The sequence below is a fragment of the Garra rufa genome, chromosome 6, assembly GCF_049309525.1.
Source record: "Garra rufa chromosome 6, GarRuf1.0, whole genome shotgun sequence".
Lineage (NCBI taxonomy): Eukaryota > Metazoa > Chordata > Actinopteri > Cypriniformes > Cyprinidae > Garra > Garra rufa.
Window position 1 is genome coordinate 48647821 of NC_133366.1, and position 21172 is coordinate 48668992.

The 21172-nt window shown below is 34.3% G+C and overlaps 1 protein-coding gene across 2 annotated transcripts; it reads right to left on the bottom strand.

The window, feature by feature from the left end:
* Nucleotides 1–1798: 1798 nt before the first annotated feature.
* Nucleotides 1799–20931, bottom strand: retreg2 (reticulophagy regulator family member 2). 2 transcript variants are annotated; one of them, XM_073842888.1, is made up of 9 exons: nucleotides 20650–20931; nucleotides 18109–18212; nucleotides 16219–16249; nucleotides 15921–16050; nucleotides 14080–14164; nucleotides 10940–11077; nucleotides 8726–8814; nucleotides 8239–8374; nucleotides 1799–6667 (listed from the first exon to the last, which is right to left on the bottom strand). In XM_073842888.1, exons 1-9 carry the CDS (start codon nucleotides 20874–20876, stop codon nucleotides 5946–5948), a joined length of 1662 nt encoding a protein of 553 aa, XP_073698989.1. In that variant the 5' UTR covers nucleotides 20877–20931; the 3' UTR covers nucleotides 1799–5945. The 2 variants fall into 2 exon arrangements, with proteins under 2 accessions (XP_073698989.1, XP_073698988.1); XM_073842887.1 differs by having other exon boundaries at nucleotides 1799–6670.
* Nucleotides 20932–21172: the final 241 nt, after the last annotated feature.

Here is a 21172-nt window from a genome sequence, read left to right on the forward strand (position 1 = left end):
ACTTATCGAGATTACAGTCACCCCTGACTATAAGCAGTGCGACCATCTGCCTTGGCTTCTGCTGCCAGTTCACCACAGGCCTTCATGCACTGGCTGTCGACACGGTAGTCTTACCTCACTAGGCCTTCATCATGCCTGGCTTTATGTCTCGCTGTTAACAGAGCACAGTCAGCAAATATTTAATGCAAAAATAAAACTGTAGTCTACAGTTCTCCTCTGCAGCGAATGGGCGCCATTGAGAGTCCAAACAGATGATAAAACAAGTTTAAAGTTGAAAAAATGCCTTAATGATGGAGCCTTTTGCGCCATTAGATGTTAACTGATAGACTGTAGTGGTGTGGATTATTGTGATGTTTTTATCAGCTGTTTGGACTCATTCTGACGGCACCCATTCATTGCAAAAGATCCACTGGTGAGCAAGTGGTGTTAATTTTTCCCCAAATCTGTTTCCAAATCTACAGTCGTGGCCAAAAGTTTTGAGAATTACATAAATATTGGAAATTGGAAAAGTTGCTGCTTAAGTTTTTATAACAGCAATTTGCATATACTCCAGAATGTTATGAAGAGTGATCAGATGAATTGCATAGTCCTTCTTTGCCATGAAAATTAACGTAATCCCGAACAAAACCTTCCACTGAATTGTTAAGAAGGCTTCAGGGCATCCAAGAAAGTCCAGCAAGCGCCAGGATGGTCTCCTAAAGATTGAGCTGCGGGATCGGAGTGACACCAGTGCAGAGCTTGCTCAGGAATGGCAGCAGGCAGGTGTGAGCACATCTGCACGCACAGTGAGGCCAAGACTTTTGGAAGATGGCCTGGTGTCAAGAAGGGCAGCAAAGAAGCCACTTCTCTCCAAAAAAAACATCAGGGACAGATTGATCTTCTGCAAAAAGTATGGCGAATGGACTGCTGAGGACTGGGACAAAGTCATATTCTCCGATGAAGCCTCTTTCCGATTGTTTGGGGCATCTGGAAAAAGGCTTGTCCGGAGAAGAAAAGGTGAGCGCTACCATCAGTCCTGTGTCATGCCAACAGTAAAGCATCCTGAGACCATTCATGTGTGGGGTTGCTTCTCATCCAAGGGAGTGGGCTCACTCACAATTTTGCCCAAAAACACAGCCATGAATAAAGAATGGCACCAAAACACCCTCCAACAGCAACTTCTTCCAACAATCCAACAACAGTTTGGTGAAGAACAATGCATTTTCCAGCACGATGGAGCACCGTGCCATAAGGCAAAAGTGATAACTAAGTGGCTCGGGGACAAAAACGTTGAGATTTTGGGTCCATGGCCTGGAAACTCCCCAGATCTAAATCCCATTGAGAACTTGTGGTCAATCCTCAAGAGGCGGGTGGACAAACAAAAACCCACCAATTCTGACAAATTCCAAGAAGTGATTATGAAAGAATGGGTTGCTATCAGTCAGGATTTGGTCCAGAAGTTGATTGAGAGCATGCCCAGTCGAATTGCAGAGGTCCTGAAAAAGAAGAGCCAACACTGCAAATACTGACTCTTTGCATAAATGTCATGTAATTGTTGATAAAAGCCTTTGAAACGTATGAAGTGCTTGTAATTATATTTCAGTACATCACAGAAACAACTGAAACAAAGATCTAAAAGCAGTTGAGCAGCAAACTTTGTATTTATATATATTATATAACTAATATTTGTGTCATTCTCAAAACTTTTGGCCACGACTGTACATCTTCGACAATATTGTCCAGTTCTCCTATAGTTCACAATTTACAAATCAGTTCACTTCTACGAAAACAATTTTTGTTTTTGAATAAACACAAAGCATTTGAGGTTGAAAACCATCTTATGGGTGTACAGTATATTAGAGATATACGGAGGTGCAAGTCAGAGTAACAAAATGACATTCAACAATACATGTTGTAGTTAAATGCTCTAAGTGCTTTTTTTATAGATCATAAAGCAGTAACAGCATGAGCAAAACACAATCACTATTACACAAAGATAATCTCTCCGTAAATATCTGAAAACACAAATCTCAGCGGTCTGGATCAGATGTGTCAGTTTGTGGGTATCTACAGAAAAAGGGACGAAACGCACTCAGTCGTGCAAAGCAAAAACACTGCATCCTAACCAAACAAATGCGATGCAACAAGCAGCTCGATTTGCACATAACTTTTGACTTTAAAGGAATGTCAACCTGCCTCCATTTAATAACCAGATCTGTAAAACGGTCTTTGTGTGTGAAAAAATGGTGCGTCCCATGTTACAGGCCTTTAAATATATACAGTTTCTATATACACATTTCCAGTTTAAAAGATATTTCCCTTTAGTATGAGCAATAATTGAAAAAAATATATATATATCGAATCCTAAATTCTTCTTATGTACTTTCAGTGTCGCGTAAGAAGTCACTAAGACTTTTGACACTGACATGAAGAGAAATGAAAAGTCAAAGTCCTTCAGAATAATCCCAGATATGCTGTTAGAGCTTTACGTTGTCAGTTCTAGAAATAGCTTGATGACTTATTGCATACATCTTACAAAGGTACATACAAATAAGGCTCAATCATTTGCTTAGTTAAAAAAAAGGGGGAAATAATTCAGTCAAGCCCATGCACGGAATCCATCCAAACTTCGTACAGTTACATTTTAGTTTATCATGTATTTCAGGCATTCTTGAGCTCTTGATGTGATTTGTACAATGAAACGTACACTTTTGGTTCAAAAGCTTGGAGTATGTAAGATTTCTTAATGCGTTGAGATTTTATTTGATCAAATTATTTGATGTTTTCTATTTTAATGTATTTTAAAATGTATAAAATTAAGTATTTTTGTGATCAAAGCTAAATTTTCAGCAATATACTTCAGTCTTCAGTGTGACATGAATCTTCAGAAATCATTCTAATAGGCTGATTTGCTCCTCAAAAAGCATTTATTATTATTTTTTGTTAAAAATAGTTTGTGCTGCTTCATATTTTGTGGAAACAGTGATGCAGTTTTTTCTGAATTCTAATCTAATTCTAATTCTAATCGCATCCAAAATTGAAGTTTTTGTGTACTGTGTATATTTATTTTATATATATACATACATACATACACACACAGTATATATTTTGAAAATATTTACATGTATTTCATATAATTTATATATAACATATTATATAATAATTTTCTTAAATATATACATGCATGTGTGTGTTTTTATATATACATAATAATTATACACAGTACACACACATATATTATGTACACAAAAACGTTTATTTTGGATGCGATTAATCGTGATTATTCGTTGCCCAGCTCTAAAAATAAAATAAATTAACTAAAAAAATAAATCTTACTGACCCCAAACTTTTGAACAGTAGTACTGTATATTTGGCATGGTTATAAAAATCCAGAAAAAGTCCTGCAAAATGTAAGCATGTGCACACAAACAATAGCTGAAAAGTGCAACCAATTATAATATATTGAGCCTGAATGAACAGAGTTAAACTCCTAATTTTTCACTAACAACAGGGATTTTTTTCTGATAGCTAAAGTGTGCTACGCTGCATTCACAATCACCTTTGTGCGTCAAAAGTACTTTACAGATTACATCCTCAAAAATAAGTCAATGGCACAATCCGACAATCAGATTTTCAGAAATTGATTTGCAATTGCAATGCAGCCAAATGTGCTAAACTTTTTTAACTTCAGTCTCTGAATACAAACCTCGCAGCTTTATTATTTATTTGAGACGTATAATAGTAAACTATTCTTCAGTCTAACCAATTTTAATAAACAAAACCAGTCACTTCATATATTATATATAGAATATATATTAGTTTAGATATGATTATGAAAAGAAATCTGCTCCTCCTCTCCTTCCTATGAAGCCCATTTCCTCCACTGAATAAAAAACTTTTTGACTTGTTCTCTCTCAATTGTGACTTATCTCAGAATTGCGTGATAAAACTCACAATTGTGAGAAATAAAGTCAGTATTGTGTGATATAAACTTGCAATTCTATGGACATATTGATCTTTTTTTTCCTCCTCAGAGCTTGATTTTATAACTCACAATTGCGAGTTTGTATCAAGCAGTTCTGTGAAAAAAGTCAGAATTGCGAGATATAAAGTCGCAATTGTGAAAAATAAAGTGTCAATTGTGTGATATAAACTCGCAATTGTAAGAAAAAAGTCTGAATTGTGAGATATAAAGTCAGAATTGTGTGATAAACTCGCAATTACGAGTTAATTAGAATTGTGAGAAATAAACTCGGAATTCTATGAACGTATCAGTCCTTTTTCCCCTCAGAACTGGACTTTATAACTGGCAATTGTGAGTTTAAATCACAGTTCTGAGAAAAAAAAAAAGAATTGTCTGATATAAACTCACAATTCTATATTGGATTTTTTTTTTCCCTCAGAACTTGATTTTATAACTCGCAATTGCGAGTTTATATCACAATTATGAGGAAAAAAATCCGAACTGTGAGATTAACTCACAATTACAAGAAAAAAGTCAGAATTGTGAGACAAAACAGTTGCATTTGCGAGTTATAAAGTCAGAATTGCAATTCTGAAAAATTAGGCCGCAATTGCATGCGATTGTGAGAAAAAAGTCAGAATTGCGTAATATAAATGTGCAATTCTGAGAAATAAATTGTCAATTTGCGTGATAAACTCGCAATTGCAAGTTAAGTCAAAATTTTGAGATATAAAGTCGCAATTTTATGAATATATTGGTCTTTTTTTTCCTCCTCAGAACTGGACTTTATAACTCGCAATTGCGAGTTTATATCACAATTCTAAGAAAAAAAGTCACAATTGTGAGTTCTAAAGTCAGAATTGCATGATATAAACTCGTGATTGTGAAAAAAAAGTCCGAATTGTGAGATATAAACTCAAAATTCTATGAACATATCTTCAAAATATCGTCTTTTTTCTCCTCAGAACTGGACTTTATAAGTCGCAATTGGGAGTTTATATCACAATTCTAAGAAAAAAAGTCACAATTGTGAGTTCTAAAGTCAGAATTGCATGATATAAACTCGTGATTGTGAAAAAAAAGTCCGAATTGTGAGATATAAACTCAAAATTCTATGAACATATCTTCAAAATATCGTCTTTTTTCTCCTCAGAACTGGACTTTATAAGTCGCAATTGGGAGTTTATATCAAAATTCTGAGAAAAAAAAGTCAGAATTGCGAGATATAAACTTGCAATTCTGAGAAAAGTCACAATTGTCTGATTAACAACTCAGACCTCCGAGAAAAAAAGTCAGAATTGGGAGATATAAACTTGCAATTCTGAGAAAAAAGTCGCAATTGTGTGATTAAAAACTCAGACCTCTGAGAAAAAAAAGTCAGAATTGCAAGAAAAAAGTCAGAATTGTGAGATAAGTCGCAATTGCGAGTTATAAAGTCATAATTGCAATTCGGAGGAATTAAGTTGAAATTGTGTAATATAAACTCCCGATTCTGAGAAAAAAAAAAGTCAGAATTGTGAGATATAAAGTCGCTTTTTATTTTTTTATTTAATGGCGGAAACGGGCTTCTGTCTCTTCCAGTCAGACAATCAAATAAAACTCAGCCCACATGGCTTCTTCCCATGACCCAATGCATTAAACCTCACGACGATGGTCAGCGTGGGATTGACAAACCAGAAGGCTCTTGTTATCGGTCGCAGACATGTGGTCTTTGTCAAAATATACATACAATGTTGTAAATGATTAAAACTAAGTCTATTTTAAAAGTGGCTGGATTTGAGGCTGAAGGCCATTTGGATCTGTTAAACGTCGGACATTTTCGTTTGGGACATTCACCTGCTCAGGAAACAAAATCCCACCAACAATCACAGTGATCTCACTCCCGAAAAACAACAAATTAAAGGCGTAGTTGACCGCGACATTCCCTTTCACAAATCGTTTGTGTCAGTATATGGTATCTACATGGACTATAAATAAAACAAACAGTTTAGATGACGGGAAGCTAGGAATCCTGCTGTTCTTCATGCTGCTGACTGCTTGGAGGCGTGTCTGCTGAAGCCACGCCCACTTCCTGTCCTAGGCCCAACCCCTCTTCCATTTGTTCCAGTTCGCTTTGGTCCAGAAGCTCAAAGTCCTCTTCCTCCGCGGGCACGAGCGTGACATCTGGTTGCTCTTCGGTGCTTGCTTCGGTGATGTCGGCGTCCTCTTCCTCTACGCCGGTTTCTTGGGCGGATGGCGACTCGAGGGGCGATTCCATCGGGCACGGAGGCGTTTCGGTAGGAAGAAACGAAGCCACTGACGAGCCTTCGCTCGCCTCTGTAGACCGCAACAGGGCTGAGAGAGTGTTCTGTACTACGGTAGAGATGGCCGTGCTTACTATCTCCTCGCTAAGGGCTTCCAAGGATCGAGCAGGTCTCGAAGCGCCCTCTTTTTCAGTACCTGCAATGCTTTGGTTTGCTCCCGCCGCTTGTGCGTGTCCATTGAAGTGCGTGTTGACAAAGTGGAGCGGAGATGCTAAGTGCTGGATGAGGAGGCTGGCCGGAGACAGCGCTTCCTCCTTGAGCTCGGAGGCGGACGCTCCCGCCTGGTCGGACCCGAGAACGCCCAGCGGGAAATGGAACAGACCCGGTTCAATAGAAGGCAGCTCATCCACCGAAGGGAACTCGGCTAGGTCTCTAGTGAACGCCTCCTCTGGTTCACTGTGCACGCTCTGCTGGTCCAGGTCTGCTGATTAAAAAAAGGTATATTTGGAGAAAAAACATTAATAAAGCAGAGAGCAAAGGCTTAATTAGTAAGCCATTCATGGTTGACTGTGTTGAAGTGACAGCCCTTGCAAGAACTTTTCACAAATTATTTACTCAAATTCAAATGACACCAAAAAGGTCTAATTTATGATTTCACACATACAGTTTGAAGAATCTGCAAAACCTGAAAAAGATATTTCACATAAAAAATGTTTACATACAGTCCACAAGAGAAAATAATAGTTACATTTATAAAAAACGACCCTGTTCAAAAGTTTACATACACTTGATTCTTCATACTGTGTTGTTACCTGAATGTTTTTTTTCCCTTTTGTTAAATGACGTTGTTCATGAGTCCCTTGTTTGTCCTGAACAGTTAAATCCTTCAGGTCTCACAAATTCTTTGGTTTTTCAGCATTTTTGTGTATTTGAACCCTTTCCAACAATGACTGTATGATTTTGAGATCCATCTTTTCACACTGAGGACAACTGAGGGACTCATTTGCATCTGTTACAGAAGGTTCAAACACTCACTGATGCTTCAGAAGGAAACAAGATGCATTAAGAGCCGGGGAGTGAAAACTTTTGAACGGAACAGTCTACATTTTTTCTTATTTTAATTATTTTTCATTAAGCACTGACTTTACGAATATACAGAAGATACTCACATGTTTCCCAGAAGACAAAATAAGTTAAATTTATCCTGATCGTCAAATTCAAAAGTTTTCAACCCTGACTCCTAATGCATCGTGTTTCCTTCAGGAGCATCAGTGAGCGTTTGAACCTTCTGTAATAGTTGCATATGAGTCCCTCAGTTGTCCTCAGTGTGAAAAGATGGATCTCAAAATCATAGTCATTTTTGGAAAGGGTTTCAAATACACAAAAATGGGACCTGAAGGATTTTTCTAAAGAACAGCGGGCAGTTTAAACAAGGGACTCATAAACAACTATCACTAAACAAAAAAACAAAGCTGTGGATCATTCTTATTTTGGTAAAAAAAAAATTAACATTTTGCAGATTCTGCAAGGTGTATGTAAAATTTGGACTTCAACTGTAAATTTGAATTTGTTTGTAAGAAATGTTTGTAACATTTAAAATTTGAAAAAAAAAAAAAAAAAAAAAAACTGAAAACAGAAACTGACTTAACATTATTTGCACTAATTATTATGCAAAAATTAGTTGCCTGTGTTTTTATAAATAGGGGGTTTTTATTAGCAAAGAGTCTGGACTAACAGAACTTTTCCACAACATGGCATTTAATGTTTTTAATATATATCTTCCTTTTTTATTTCTCATTTATTATTGCTCAGTGAACATGTTACCACTTTTTAGGCACAATTGAAGTTATTTTTTTAAAGATGTTATTTTAAATAATGTTACATTTCCTGGAAATGTTAAAAAATGCTTCGATGACAATGCTTAGGTGAGTACATTATCAGGAAACTTTTATCTAAAAGTAAACAAATCCTTTAAATGCGTTACTGACAAGGGTACAATTACATATAAAAAGATCTATTTTTAAGATTTCGTACACAAAAAACACTGAGTACCTTCAGAGACGTCTGTGAGCTGTGGTGTTGTGGCTCTGGACACAGAGAAGCCTCCACTCTCCAATATAGACGCCTCTTCATCAGACAGCTCAGAGTCTGTGATGGCCATCGCCAAAGCTGTAGTCTTCACATCCACCTGATCAAAAAATTAATCAGTGACCGGAATTAAAGTACTGTTTAGTAAGATATTTTATTTTTTAGAAAGAAATTGATATTTTTACTCAACAGAATGCATTAAATTGATCAAAAGTGAGTAAAACATTTAAAATGTTACAAAACTATTTCAAATAAATTTCTAGTCATCAAAAAATCCTGAAAAAATAAGAAATAAATCAGCATATTAGGATGATTTCTGAAGGATCATGTGACACTGAAGACTGAAGTAATGGCTGCTGAAAAAAAATGCTTTTAAAGGTTTAAATATAGAATAAGTCCCCTTTAAGATCACCAAACATGAAACTAACCCCCCTATTGTCAGGACACTCACAGTAGGGGCGAAACATGACAGCTCCTCCTCGCTCTCGCTCTCCGTCTCTGCCCTCGGCTCATCACCCTCTTCCTGCTCCTTCTTCAGCTCTGCACACACAAAAACACACTTCTCCAGAGTACAGTCTAACAAGAAGTGACACACTAACAACCTAGTTTGCAAAGAGCATGTAACAGTGATATCGGCAGAAAGAGGGCATAATTTATTGGCTGTTTTTATTGACGTTATTAGTCCGTTATTGGATGCTGATAATATTAGGGATTATTTATTCAAGTTCAAGCAATAAACTCACAGCAGGGTTCTGTAGCATTTTTTTTACTGCATCAAAAATATCTTGATGCCTTTCACTTTAAGCATGAACATAAAGGCAGAAAACATCAGATTTATTATCAGCCATTATATAACTGTGAATAAAATAAAAATTACTGGTATAAAATCTGTGTATATATACAGTGGTGGCCAAAATTATTAAAACACTAGTATTGTCACTAGCTTAAAAAATGGTTTTAAATCAGTTGTTTCTAGCTTTTGCTGTAGTGTGTCAGTAGGAAATATCAGTTTATATTTCCAAACATTCATTTTGCCATTAGTTGTAATAATCCAGTGAGAGTCTGACAACAGCCAGTAATCCAAACAGATCTGAACTCATCATCATTCAGTTTGTCTGGAATGACATGAGAAAACAGAACAAACAGAGACAGACTAAATCTAGAAGAACTGTGGCAATGTCTCCAAGACGCTTCAAGAGCCCTCCTGCGAAGCTGCCTGAAAAACTGCAAGTGCATCTAGGGCAAAAGCTGCTTTAAATGCAAAGAATGGTCACACCTAATGTTGAGATCGTTTAATTGATCATTTGAACCTATTTGTCACATTATTTTTGATTCTCATCCTCATTTTACAACATTTTTGCACAAGTGTCTAAAACTTTTAACAGTACTGTAGCTTTGCAGTTAGGTCTCTTGAAGCATCTCACAGATAAAAATGATTCTGTGGTGTAGTAAATACTACAGAAAAACAAAAAAGTTAGTTCAGGTAATAATAATAATAATAATAATAAAAAAGTAAATTCTATATTGGTACTTAAATTAAGCTTGTAGAAGTTAAAGCATAAATATAAGTGACCCTGGACCACAAAACCAGTCATAAGGTTAAATTTTACAAGACTGAGATATATACATCATATGAAAGCTCAATAAATAAGCTTTCTATTGATGCATGGTTTGTTAGGATAGGACAATATTTGGCTGAGATACATCTATTTGAAATCAGAAATCTGAGGATGCAAAAAAATCAAAAAGACTGAGAAAATCACCTTTAAAGTTGTCCAAACTAGGTTCTTAACAATGCATATTACAAATCAAAAATTACATTTTGATATGTTTACAGTAGGAATTTTACAAAAAATCTTCATGAAACATGAACTTTACTTAATTTCTTAATGATTTCTGGCATAAAAGAAAAATCAAAAATTTTGACCCATGCAATGTATTTTTGGCTATTGCTACAAATATACCCCAGCGACTTGAGACTGGTTTTGTGGTCCAGGGTCACATAAACTTTATAAATGTAAGTAAAACCTACTTAACTTTTTTTTGATATTGGCGTTCCCATTATGCAATGGCCATGAATAATTAATACGATTGTTTCCCCCCCCAGTTTTATCATTGTTTTAGTTGTTAGATTTAATAACTTGTGACTTTGTTTCATCTGGAGTTCATTTTCTACTCAAAATGACACATTCATGCTCAAAAATGAACCACAGAATGCTACCGTCATTTTGTATATATATATACTGTACAGACCAAAAGTTTGGACACACCTTCCCATTCAAAGAGTTTTCTTTCTAGATTCACACTGAAGGCATCAAAACTATGAATTAACACATGTGGAATTATATTAAATTCTATCAAATATTTAATTCTATATATACTATATGTGACCCTGGACCACAAAACCAGTCATAAGGTTAAATTTTACAAAACTGAGATATATACATCATATGAAAGCTCAATAAATAAGCTTTCTATTGATGTATGATTTGTTAGGATAGGACAATATTTGGCCGATTGAAAATCTGGAATCTGAGGATGCAAAAAAATCAAAATACTGAGAAAATCACCTTTAAAGTTCTCCAAATTAAGTTCTTAACAATGCATTCTAAAAAGCATGTTAAGCTAGCAACCTAGAACAGTAAACAAAAAGAAATGTTCTCACTTCTCTTGTCGTATTTACGGCGTTGTGTGTCTCCTTTCATGCTGTAGTCGAGTTTCATCAGGATGGGCTCCAGTCCGGTGTACATTTTCTGGATCAGCTCATGGTAAACCACCAGCGGCCATAGCAGCACACTCAGCACTAATGCAGGAAAGACAAAAACACAATTGACCTCTGCATACAGTACCACTCAAAAAAAGTTGAGGTATGTAAGAGGTATTTTATTCAACAAGGATGCGTTCAATTGATCAGAAGTGACAGTAAAGACATTTATAATGCAGTGGCGAGTGGTGACTTTTTTTTTTTTTTTTTTACCGGGTATGCACATTCCCTACCTTATATGAAAATGAATTCATCTTTAATCTATTTTCTATCGTTTTAGGTTCATCCATAGTTTTTTTTCATGCTAGAAAAACAGCTGCTTTTCCAAGTAAAAACCGCCAAACAACGTTTACAGGCATTAAGTTATGATACGTAATATTCAGAGGGTGGGGAGGTGAGGGATTTCCCCTTTCTATGTATCTCTGCTTCTACTGAATTACATTTTTGTATTATTATTATTAATTCCTAGTGAATATTTCAGTGTTAAAACTCCCACCCGGATGATACTACGACCATGAAAAATGCCAAAAATAATAATATCTTTAGAATATAGTAACGTTGCAAACAACAATAAAATCAGAGAAGAAATAAGATTTGTTATTCAAAAAAAAGTATATACTTTTTTCTTCAACACTGTCTATGATATGTTTTCAGTGGACTTTAACATTTTGAATTGCCTGAGGAATTATTCAAATATACAGTTACAATGTTTTTTTCATTTGATTTAGTCTAGTTAGTTGTGCATCAAACACAATGTGATTTTCAGCAATCAAGATCTGGCAGCAACAGTGCATTTTTCCGCTTGGGAGAGCACTTCGTGGACATATTTCCTTGTGAATAAAATCACATGCATGCCAGCAAAACACAGAGAATGTGCATCAATCCTGAGGAGTCATAGCAATAGAGCGGAGGGGAGAAAGCTGCGGAGAATCTGCTTACCTGGAAGCTTCCGTAACTGACACAGATTTACAGAAAATTTCCGTTGTTTGGCAAACAAATATTTGACGTAATTATTCCCAACTCTTTATTAAGCTTTAAGTTACATCTCAAATGACAACGGATCAACGTATAATCATGTTTATCTTAATTAACCCGGGAGCACATTCTCTTAGACGGCCTGGGCACGCGGAGCTTTAGCAGCTTTTATGGACGGAACGTCCCTGTTATAATGTTACAGAAGATGTCCATTAACTTTGTAACTTGTATCAACTGTGTTGAACATTGATAATATTTAGAAATGTTTCTTGAGCAGCAAATCAGCATATCACAATGATTTCTGAAGGATAATGTGACACTGCAGACTGGAGTAACGATGCTGAAAATTCAGCTTTGCATCACAGAAATAAATTACATTTTAAAATATATCCAAGTAGAAAATCGTTATTTGAAAATGTAATAATATTTCAAATGTTTACTCTTTTTACTGTATTTTAGATCAAATAAATGCAGCCTTGGTGAGCAAATATGTGGTAAAATATGACCAAAAATATGTTCCCTATCTTCTAATATGTGACCCTGGACCACAAAACCAGTCATAAGGTTAAATTTTACAAAACTGAGATGTATACATCATATGGAAGTTCAATAAATAAACTTTCTATTGATGTATGGCTTGTTATGATAGGACAATATTTGGCCGAGATACATCTATTTGAAAATCTGGAATCTAAGGGTGCAAAAAAATCAAAATACTGAGAAAATCACCTTTAAAGTTGTCCAAATTAAGTTCTTAACAATGCATATTACTAATCAAAAATTACATTTTGATATATTTATAGTAGGAATTTTACAAAAAATCTTCATGGAACATGATCTTTACTTAATTTCCTAATGATTTTTGGCATAAAAGAGAAATCAATAATTTTGACCCATACAATGTATTTTTGGCTATTGCTACAAATATACCCCAGCGACTTAAGACTGGTTTTGTGGTCCAGGGTCACATATAAAATTCACTCAAAAGGACAACAGAAAATACATTACTTCTCACATTACTGTCACATATTTTGAGACCTGTTTGAATTGTTCAGTGTTGGGGAAAGTTATATTTAAAAGTAATGCATTACAATATTGAGTTACTCCCTAAAAAAGTAACTAATTACGTTACTTAGTTACTTTTTATGGAAACTAATGCGTTGCGTTACTTTTTAAATCTGGCCAGGGCTTGCTGGATTGTTTTTAATATAAAAAGTTCTATTTTTGGCAAATGTAAAAGCCTTTTCGCACGAAAAGCCTCAGGCTTAGAGAAAAGTAAATTCACGTCTGTACAGTAGAACGCAGAAGAAAAATTGTCAACTCTTAAGCAATTAAATAAAGAAAACAAATGATAGATTATCTTGAGTAATTTTTGCTTATTAGTATGGATGAATTGGATCATCGAAGGTTGGCACCAAAGACATCAGTTAATAAAATGGGATTCAATACATAAAGGATATTTGTATTATTTAACATATTTAATTATTGCAGGTTTGCATTGAATTTTACTGTTTTTATTCATTTTGAGTAATACTGAGTAAATCTGTTTGGTTTTTTTTGCATGTTCAAATTTATTCTAGAACTAAAGTAACAGCTTACTCACAATTTCTCTCAACATGGGGACAGGAGAGCTTTTAAACAATAAATGGGGGGAAAAGTAACTGGTGTTAGTTATTTGAAAAAGTAACTCAGATATTTTCTTGTCAATTAAAAAGTAATGCGTTACTTTACTAGTTACTTGAAAAAAGTAATTTGCGCTACTTGTAATGCATTACGCCCAAAACTTGTTGCAGTATGTAATACACAGACTATCATTTCTGTATTTAAATGTGACTTGATTTTTTAATCCAATCAAGCAAAAATGCTGGGAATATATTTTTCTTCTTCGGATTAATATTTACATTGCTTCTTTAATTTATAGCAATGCAAAATTCATCCATTGTGTTATGTAAGTGCAGAGGTGGGCTTGAATAGCTGTGTGTTGCGCAAGTTGGGTAGCTTGTGCAAAAGGGCAGCAGTGTGTGTGTAAATGTAATGTATACAGATAAACAAGCAAGTTTGCTCACATATGATGTAGGAGATCATTATCCCAGGAATGTAATGTCCAACAACGGCCAGCATGAAACATCCTGAACACATCATGATGCAGAACTGATGAGGAAAAACAAAACAATTGATCAGTGAACACTTTCTGGGCCAAATATGTTTCGGGTCAGTAAGATTTTATTTACTGAAGACTCCTAAACTCACCAAGGCTGCATTTATTTAATCTAAAATACAGTAAAAATTGTAATATTGTGGAATATGATTACAATTTTAAATAACTATTTTCTATTTTGATATATTGTAAAATGTAATTTATTTCTGTGATGCGAAGCTGAATTTTCAGCATCATTACTCCAGTCTTCAGTGTCACACCATCCTTCAGAAATCAGTCTAATATTCTGATTTGCTGCTCAAGAAACATTTACTTTTATTATTAACATAATGCTGCTTCATATTACTGTGGAAACCATGATACATTTTAGGATTTTTTGATAAATCAAAAGTTTAAAAAGAACTACTTTTATACAAAATAGAAATCTTTTGCAACATTTTAAAGTTGTTACTGTCACTTTTAATCAATTTATGCATCCTTGCTGAACAAAAGTATTAATTTTGTTTAAAAAAAATAATAATTAAAAAATCGTACTGACCCCAAAGTTTTAAACAGTGAGACTTTTGACAAACAAAAATTCAATTCCATTTTTTTTTCAGACAAAAAGGAAAAAAGTCATATAGGTTTTGAATGACATATGGATGAATAACACATTTCAAATATATTTAGTAATATTGTGAAATATTATTACAATTTTAAATAACTATTTTCTATTTTGATATATTGTAAAATGAAATTTATTTCTGTGATGCAAACCTGAATTTTTAGTCTTCAATGTCACACGATCCTTCAGAAATCAGTCTAATATTCTGATTTGCTGCTCAAGAAACATTTACTGTTATTATTAACATAATGCTGCTTCATATTACTGTGGAAACCATGATACATTTTCTATTTCAGGATTCTTTGATAAATTGAAAAGAACTACTTTTTATGTAATAGAAATCTTTTAGCATTTTAAAAGTCTTTACTATCGCTTTTAATCAATTTAATGCATCTTTGCTGAACAAAAATATGAATTGTATTAAACAAAAAAAAAAAAAAATAGAAATTTGTACCGGCCCCTAAAGTTTTAAACAGTGAGATTTTTGACAAACAAAAAACATTTCAATTCCAATTTTTTTTGCTTTTAGACAAAAAGGAAGAAAGAAAGTCATGTTTTGAACGACTTATGGTTGAACAACACATTTCAAATATATTTAGTAATATTGTGAAATATTATTACAATTTTAAATAACTATTTTCTATTTTGATATATTGTAAAATGAAATTTATTTCTGTGATGCAAACCTGAATTTTTAGTCTTCAATGTCACACGATCCTTCAGAAATCAGTCTAATATTCTGATTTGCTGCTCAAGAAACATTTACTGTTATTATTAACATAATGCTGCTTCATTGTGGAAACCATGATACATTTTCTATTTCAGGATTCTCTGATAAATTGAAAAGAACTACTTTTTTATGTAATAGAAATCTTTTAGCATTTTAAAAGTCTTTACTATCGCTTTTAATCAAGTTAATGCATATTTGCCGAACAAAACTATGAATTGTATTAAACAAAAGAAAAATAGAAATTTGTACTGACCCCAAAGTTTTAAACAGTGAGATTTTTGACAAACAAAAAACATTTCAATTCCAATTTTTTTTGCTTTTAGACAAAAAGGAAGAAAGAAAGTCATGTTTTGAACGACTTATGGTTGAACAACACATTTCAAATATATTTAGATGAAAGAATCTCTCTCCTCACCTTGCCGTGGTTTTGCCGTTTGTACTGAAGCATTTCTTGGATGTAGAGGCTGAAGGTGAGGTAACTCTCGGCGAGATGATGGCTGAGCTCCTCCACGCTTAACAGACGTGGCTGATCGGTTAACGCTTCTCTGTAACAGCGTGTACAAATCAACTTGCAGTTAGGACAAAGTTAAACTAGTTTAATAAGGAAAAAAACTTAGGATGCAGCATAGGAAACAATTATGAAAGTGAGCAGTGCAAACGCTTTAGGGACGGGGGAGCTGTTGAGACATGCAGAGATTATTGGAGACACATACCGCTCAATGACAATCGCCTCTGGATGCCACACTGTAGAGAATACAGGAGCAAACAGTTAGTGAGAGGAAAATAATAGAAGCTCCTGGAATAAACTATGAGTGTATGGGCGACTTAATGGTATAATGTTCAAACAATTCTCATTTGATGATTGTGTGAGCAATATAAAATGAAGCTGAATCATAAATCGATCCCTCCTTGTTTCGTGGCAACTATTTGAGCTTAAGATGTTTTTGAAAGAAGTCTCTTATGCTCACCAATGCTACTTTTGTTACATAAAAAATACAGTAAAGACAGTAATATTGTGAGACAGTAATATGACTTTTGTATTGCACTATATTTTAAAATGTGACTTATTCCTGTGATCCAAAGCTGAATTTTCAGCATCATTACTCTAGACTTAAGTGTCACATGATCGGTCAAAAATCATTCTAATTAGATTTGCTGCTCAAGGAACATTTATTGTTATAAATCTTGAAAACAGTTGGATTATCTGATGAAGAGAAATTTTAAAAGAACAACATGCACTACTAGTCAAACATTTTTGAACAGTAAGATTTTTTATGTTTTCTGCTCACCAAGCCTGCATTTATTTGATCCAAAGAACAGCAAAACGGAACATTTTGAAATATTTTTACTGTTTAAAATAACTGTTTTCTATTTGAATATATGTTCAAATGTAATTTATTCCTGTGATAACCATTCTAATATTCTGATTTGCTGCTCAAAAATGTATTATTAAAATTATTATTATTATGTTGAGAATGTTCCTTTGATGAATAGAAAGTTCAGAGGAACAGCACTTATCTGAAATAGAAATATTTTGTAACATTATAAATGTCTTTATCATCACTTTCGATCAAATTAAGGCATCCTTGCCTGATGTTAAAAATTCACCTTTGAAATCACAGAAATAAATTACATTTTAAAATATATTCAAATAGAAAGCAGTTATTTTAAATACTAAAAATATTTCATACTTTTACTGTTGTTGCTGGTCTTTGGATCAAATAAACGCAGGCTTTGGGAGCAGAAGAGACTTTAAAAAAATACTAAAAATCTTACTGTTCAAAAACTTTTGACTGGTAGTGTATATTTAAAATAAAACTATTTTGTAGAATTATAAAGGTCTTTACTATCACTTTTGATGAATTTAATGTCCCTTTGCTCTATAAAAATAAAAATCTCTTTCAAAAAAAATAGTTTTAATTGGATATAATATTTTAATTTGACAGATAAAGTTGTATTTCACTGTTTTTATATTGGAGCATATACAATTTTTATGTAAAATTAGTGTGAAAGGGTGTGCAAAACATGCCTTAATTGCATCTATATTTTTAATGCTTTGTAGTTCATACCAGTCATAAGCGGACATTTTTTGAAATTGAGAGGTGAATAAATAATAAATAAGATGAATAAATAAGCGTTCTATTGATGTATGGTTTGTTAGGATGGGACAATATGTGGCTGAGATACAACTATTTGAAAATCTGGAAACTGAGGGACCCAAACAAATCCAAATATTGAGAAAATCGCTTTTAAAGTTGTCCAAATGAAGATCTTAGCAATGCTTATTACTAATCAAAAATTACATTTAAATATATTTACGGTAGGAAATGTACAAAATATCTTCATGGAACATGATTTTTACCTAATATCTTAATGATTTTTGGCATAAATAAAAAAAAAATCAATAATTTTACCCATATAATGTATTGTTGGCTATTGCTCCAAATATACCCGTGCTACTTACTGGTTTTGTGGTCCAGAGTCACATATATTAAACCTTTCAAATCTACTTAAACAATAAAAAAAAAAAACCTATAAAAATAAACCTTAGAGTAAATATGAATCAAATACACACTATACTGTACAGTCTAAGCATGCATTACCAGTGATCTGTGGCAGCTTGTCTTTCCATCTCTCCAGTAAAGTCAGTCCAATGAGAGACACACTCAGGAGGAACAAGGGTCTCAAAGATGTAGAAGACAGGAGCCTAAAACACACAAACATCTGTTCAAACATCTAATCAAATTACAAAACAACATATGACTCAATCAAATGTCAGAAATAAGTCATGTTTAAGCAAGTCATATCCCATATGGAACTTACCACAGCTTCTGCATACTAACCAAAATGCAACTGTTATATTTTTTGTAATCAAAGGTAATGCTAACATGGTAACCGTTAATCAGTTAATAACTTCTTTATGTTATGTATAGATGCTGTTTTTTATATACTGTGTGAGTGTGTGTGTGTGTGTGTGTGTGTGTGTGTGTGAATATGCTGTGCCACAGTACAGTAATTTTAGATAGGATAATTATACATATATACTAAGACCTGTTTAAAAATGTCATGGTAACACCACAGTAAGTGTTCAAAGCAAACATGGTATTACCATGGTACTTGTCCAATAACTTACCATAATCATACAAACAAGATATCATAAATGTATACTGTTTTTGAATATGGCAAACATTTAGTACCATGATATACTACCCATAAAGTCTCTTCTGCTTACCAAGCCTGTATTTATTTGATCCAAAGTGCTTTTTTTTAAACTTTGAAATATTTTATCATTTAAAAAAACTGTTTTCTATTTGAAAATATTTTAAAATGTCATTTATTTCTGGTTTCAAAGCTGAATTTTAGAATAAAAAGTCAAAAGAACAGCCTTTATCTGAAATAGAAATCTTTTGTAACATCATAAATGTCGTTATCATCACTTTTGACCAATTTAAAGCATCCTATCCTTCCTTAATAAAAGTATTAATTTCTTTACTATACTTTTTTTTACTTTTACTTTTTTTGAATGTTGTAGTGTATAATGTTACATAAGCTTCTTATTTTAGATAAATGCTGATCTTTGGATCTTTGGATCAGTTGAGAGTGACTCTTGAAGGACCAGCACCACATCCTCTTGTAGCACTCTTTCAAGTTTATCCTCCAGAATCTGGCAGTAAGTTTTGGGACTTCAGTTTTAGTCCATCTCCTATCCTGAAATGTCTGTCTTGCAGAGAGGGACCAAAATAAACTCTTAAAACTTACTGCCAGATTCTGGAAAATATATTTTTGAAAGAGTGCTACAAGAGGATGTGGTGCTGGTCCTTCAAGAGTCACTCTCAACTCATCTGTCTATAAAGCCTAGAAAAAAACCATCTCTATGTATTTGACAATACTTCAGAATGTTATTCTTATTAATTGAGGGTCATTTTGTAGGATTTTTTGCCCAAGCAAAGTCTCTGAGAACCTGACACATTGCACTTCTGGAGACTCAAGGTAGGTTGCAGTTCTGGAAAACGGTGGCGCTGGACACTAAATGGTTCCTGATGGTTTCATATCTGATTCTTAACATTAATTCTTACTTTTTTTGCAAATAACATGCATCTTTTCTCCTCCACCTGTTTGTTCTGACAATGCAGATGCAACAAGCGTTTTTCTGTCCGGTGGTCATGCCTTAACTTTGCAAATTGCAGTATTGCATTAGTATTGCATCCTTCTCATTGGCATTTAATAGTTTTTGACTTTTCAGTCTGAGGTAAATCTCTTTTTTGGCTCATTTTATCTGTAAAAGAAAATGTGCCTAATAATTCTGCACACCTGAAAATAAGGAGTTTTTCACTTCCAGCCTTCATGGACAATTATATATCAATTATAAATAATTAAATACAAAATGAATAGTAGTTATTAAGATTGATGTGGTTTGGAATTATTCAAATGTGCTTGGGAAAAAAATATGACAAGAATATCAACTTGCCTAATAATTCTGCACTCCCTGTAATAATGCATGTTTCTTGAGCAGCAAATCAGAATATTAGATTGATTTCTGAAGGATCATGTGACAATGAAGAGTTGCCAAAAATGTAGCTTTGATCACAGGAATAAATTACATTTTAAAATACATTCAAATAGAAGATATTTTGAACAGTAAAACTATTTCGCAATATGACATGCTTTTGCTGTACTTTGGATCAAACAAATGCAGTCTTGGTGAGCAGGAGATTTCTTTAAAAACATTACAAATATTACTATTTAAAAACTCCTGACTGGTAGTGTACATATCAAAGTACCATGGCTTTACTGTCTGATATACCATGACTGTACTATGGCGCTGCCATAGTAATCATCATATAGCAATATTATGGTATGTACGTCCATGGCATTTCGGTGTATACTACGGTAAAGTTTTATTACCATGGTCGTCCAAGAATACCATGGTATTCTTGTAATGACAGCATCTAAAAGCACAGCACATGTCCGAAAAACACTAACAACAATAATACCACGGTAAGAGTAACGTTAGCGAAGCTGCTACAAAAGCAACACGGGTGAATTTGGAGCCGTAGCAGTCAGTAACAAACGAGCAGATTAACCAGATTACTAACTACTCTTCAGGATTAACAGGTGAAGATGTTTATTCGCTCGAGTCTCACCAGAAGAGCGTGTTGAGCGTTAGCGCGGCGATGATGCTGTGCAGCGGCCTCTCCCACACCAGCAGCCGCTGCGCGCAGATCACCGCGGGCTCACACTGCGACAGCCACCCGCGCAGCCGCTCCCGCAGCCGCCGCAGCTCCGGCTCATCCTCCCCGCTGCCGGGCGCGGGGAACCAAGCCTCCAGACCCGCCGAGGACGAGGACACCGAGGCCCGTCTGCTCGCCATTGTCACTTGTCCAGTGTTGTTTGTGTCTGTGTGTGTTGATGACGGGGTTTGGTCAGGAGAGGCTCGTCATGGATTATTAGAAAAAACAGAAACACACAGTGGATCTTACAGGCTCTCAGTGTGTCACATGCTCAGGTGTTTACTGCGCCCATGAGCGACATCTGCTGGCTGCAGCACATTCACACGAATACATCTGTTTAGAACTGAACTTGACATTTACTTGATTTTATACTAAAAAGTAATTCTTTTTTATATAACTTTAAAACATTAGCCCTACTGGGCTTCAGTTGATGCAT

What these genes read in the sequence shown, in the direction of transcription:
- retreg2 (XM_073842887.1), bottom strand. Translation starts at nt 20,876, where the DNA reads ATGGCGAGCAGACGGGCCTCGGTGTCCTCGTCCTCGGCGGGTCTGGAG. An exon ending in ACGCTCAACACGCTCTTCTG is followed by an intron (nt 18,213 to 20,649) that starts GTGAGACTCGAG and finishes TGTGTGTTTTAG; the next exon opens with GCTCCTGTCTTCTACATCTT. An exon ending in AACGGCAAAACCACGGCAAG is followed by an intron (nt 14,165 to 15,920) that starts GTGAGGAGAGAG and finishes TTTCCTCATCAG; the next exon opens with TTCTGCATCATGATGTGTTC.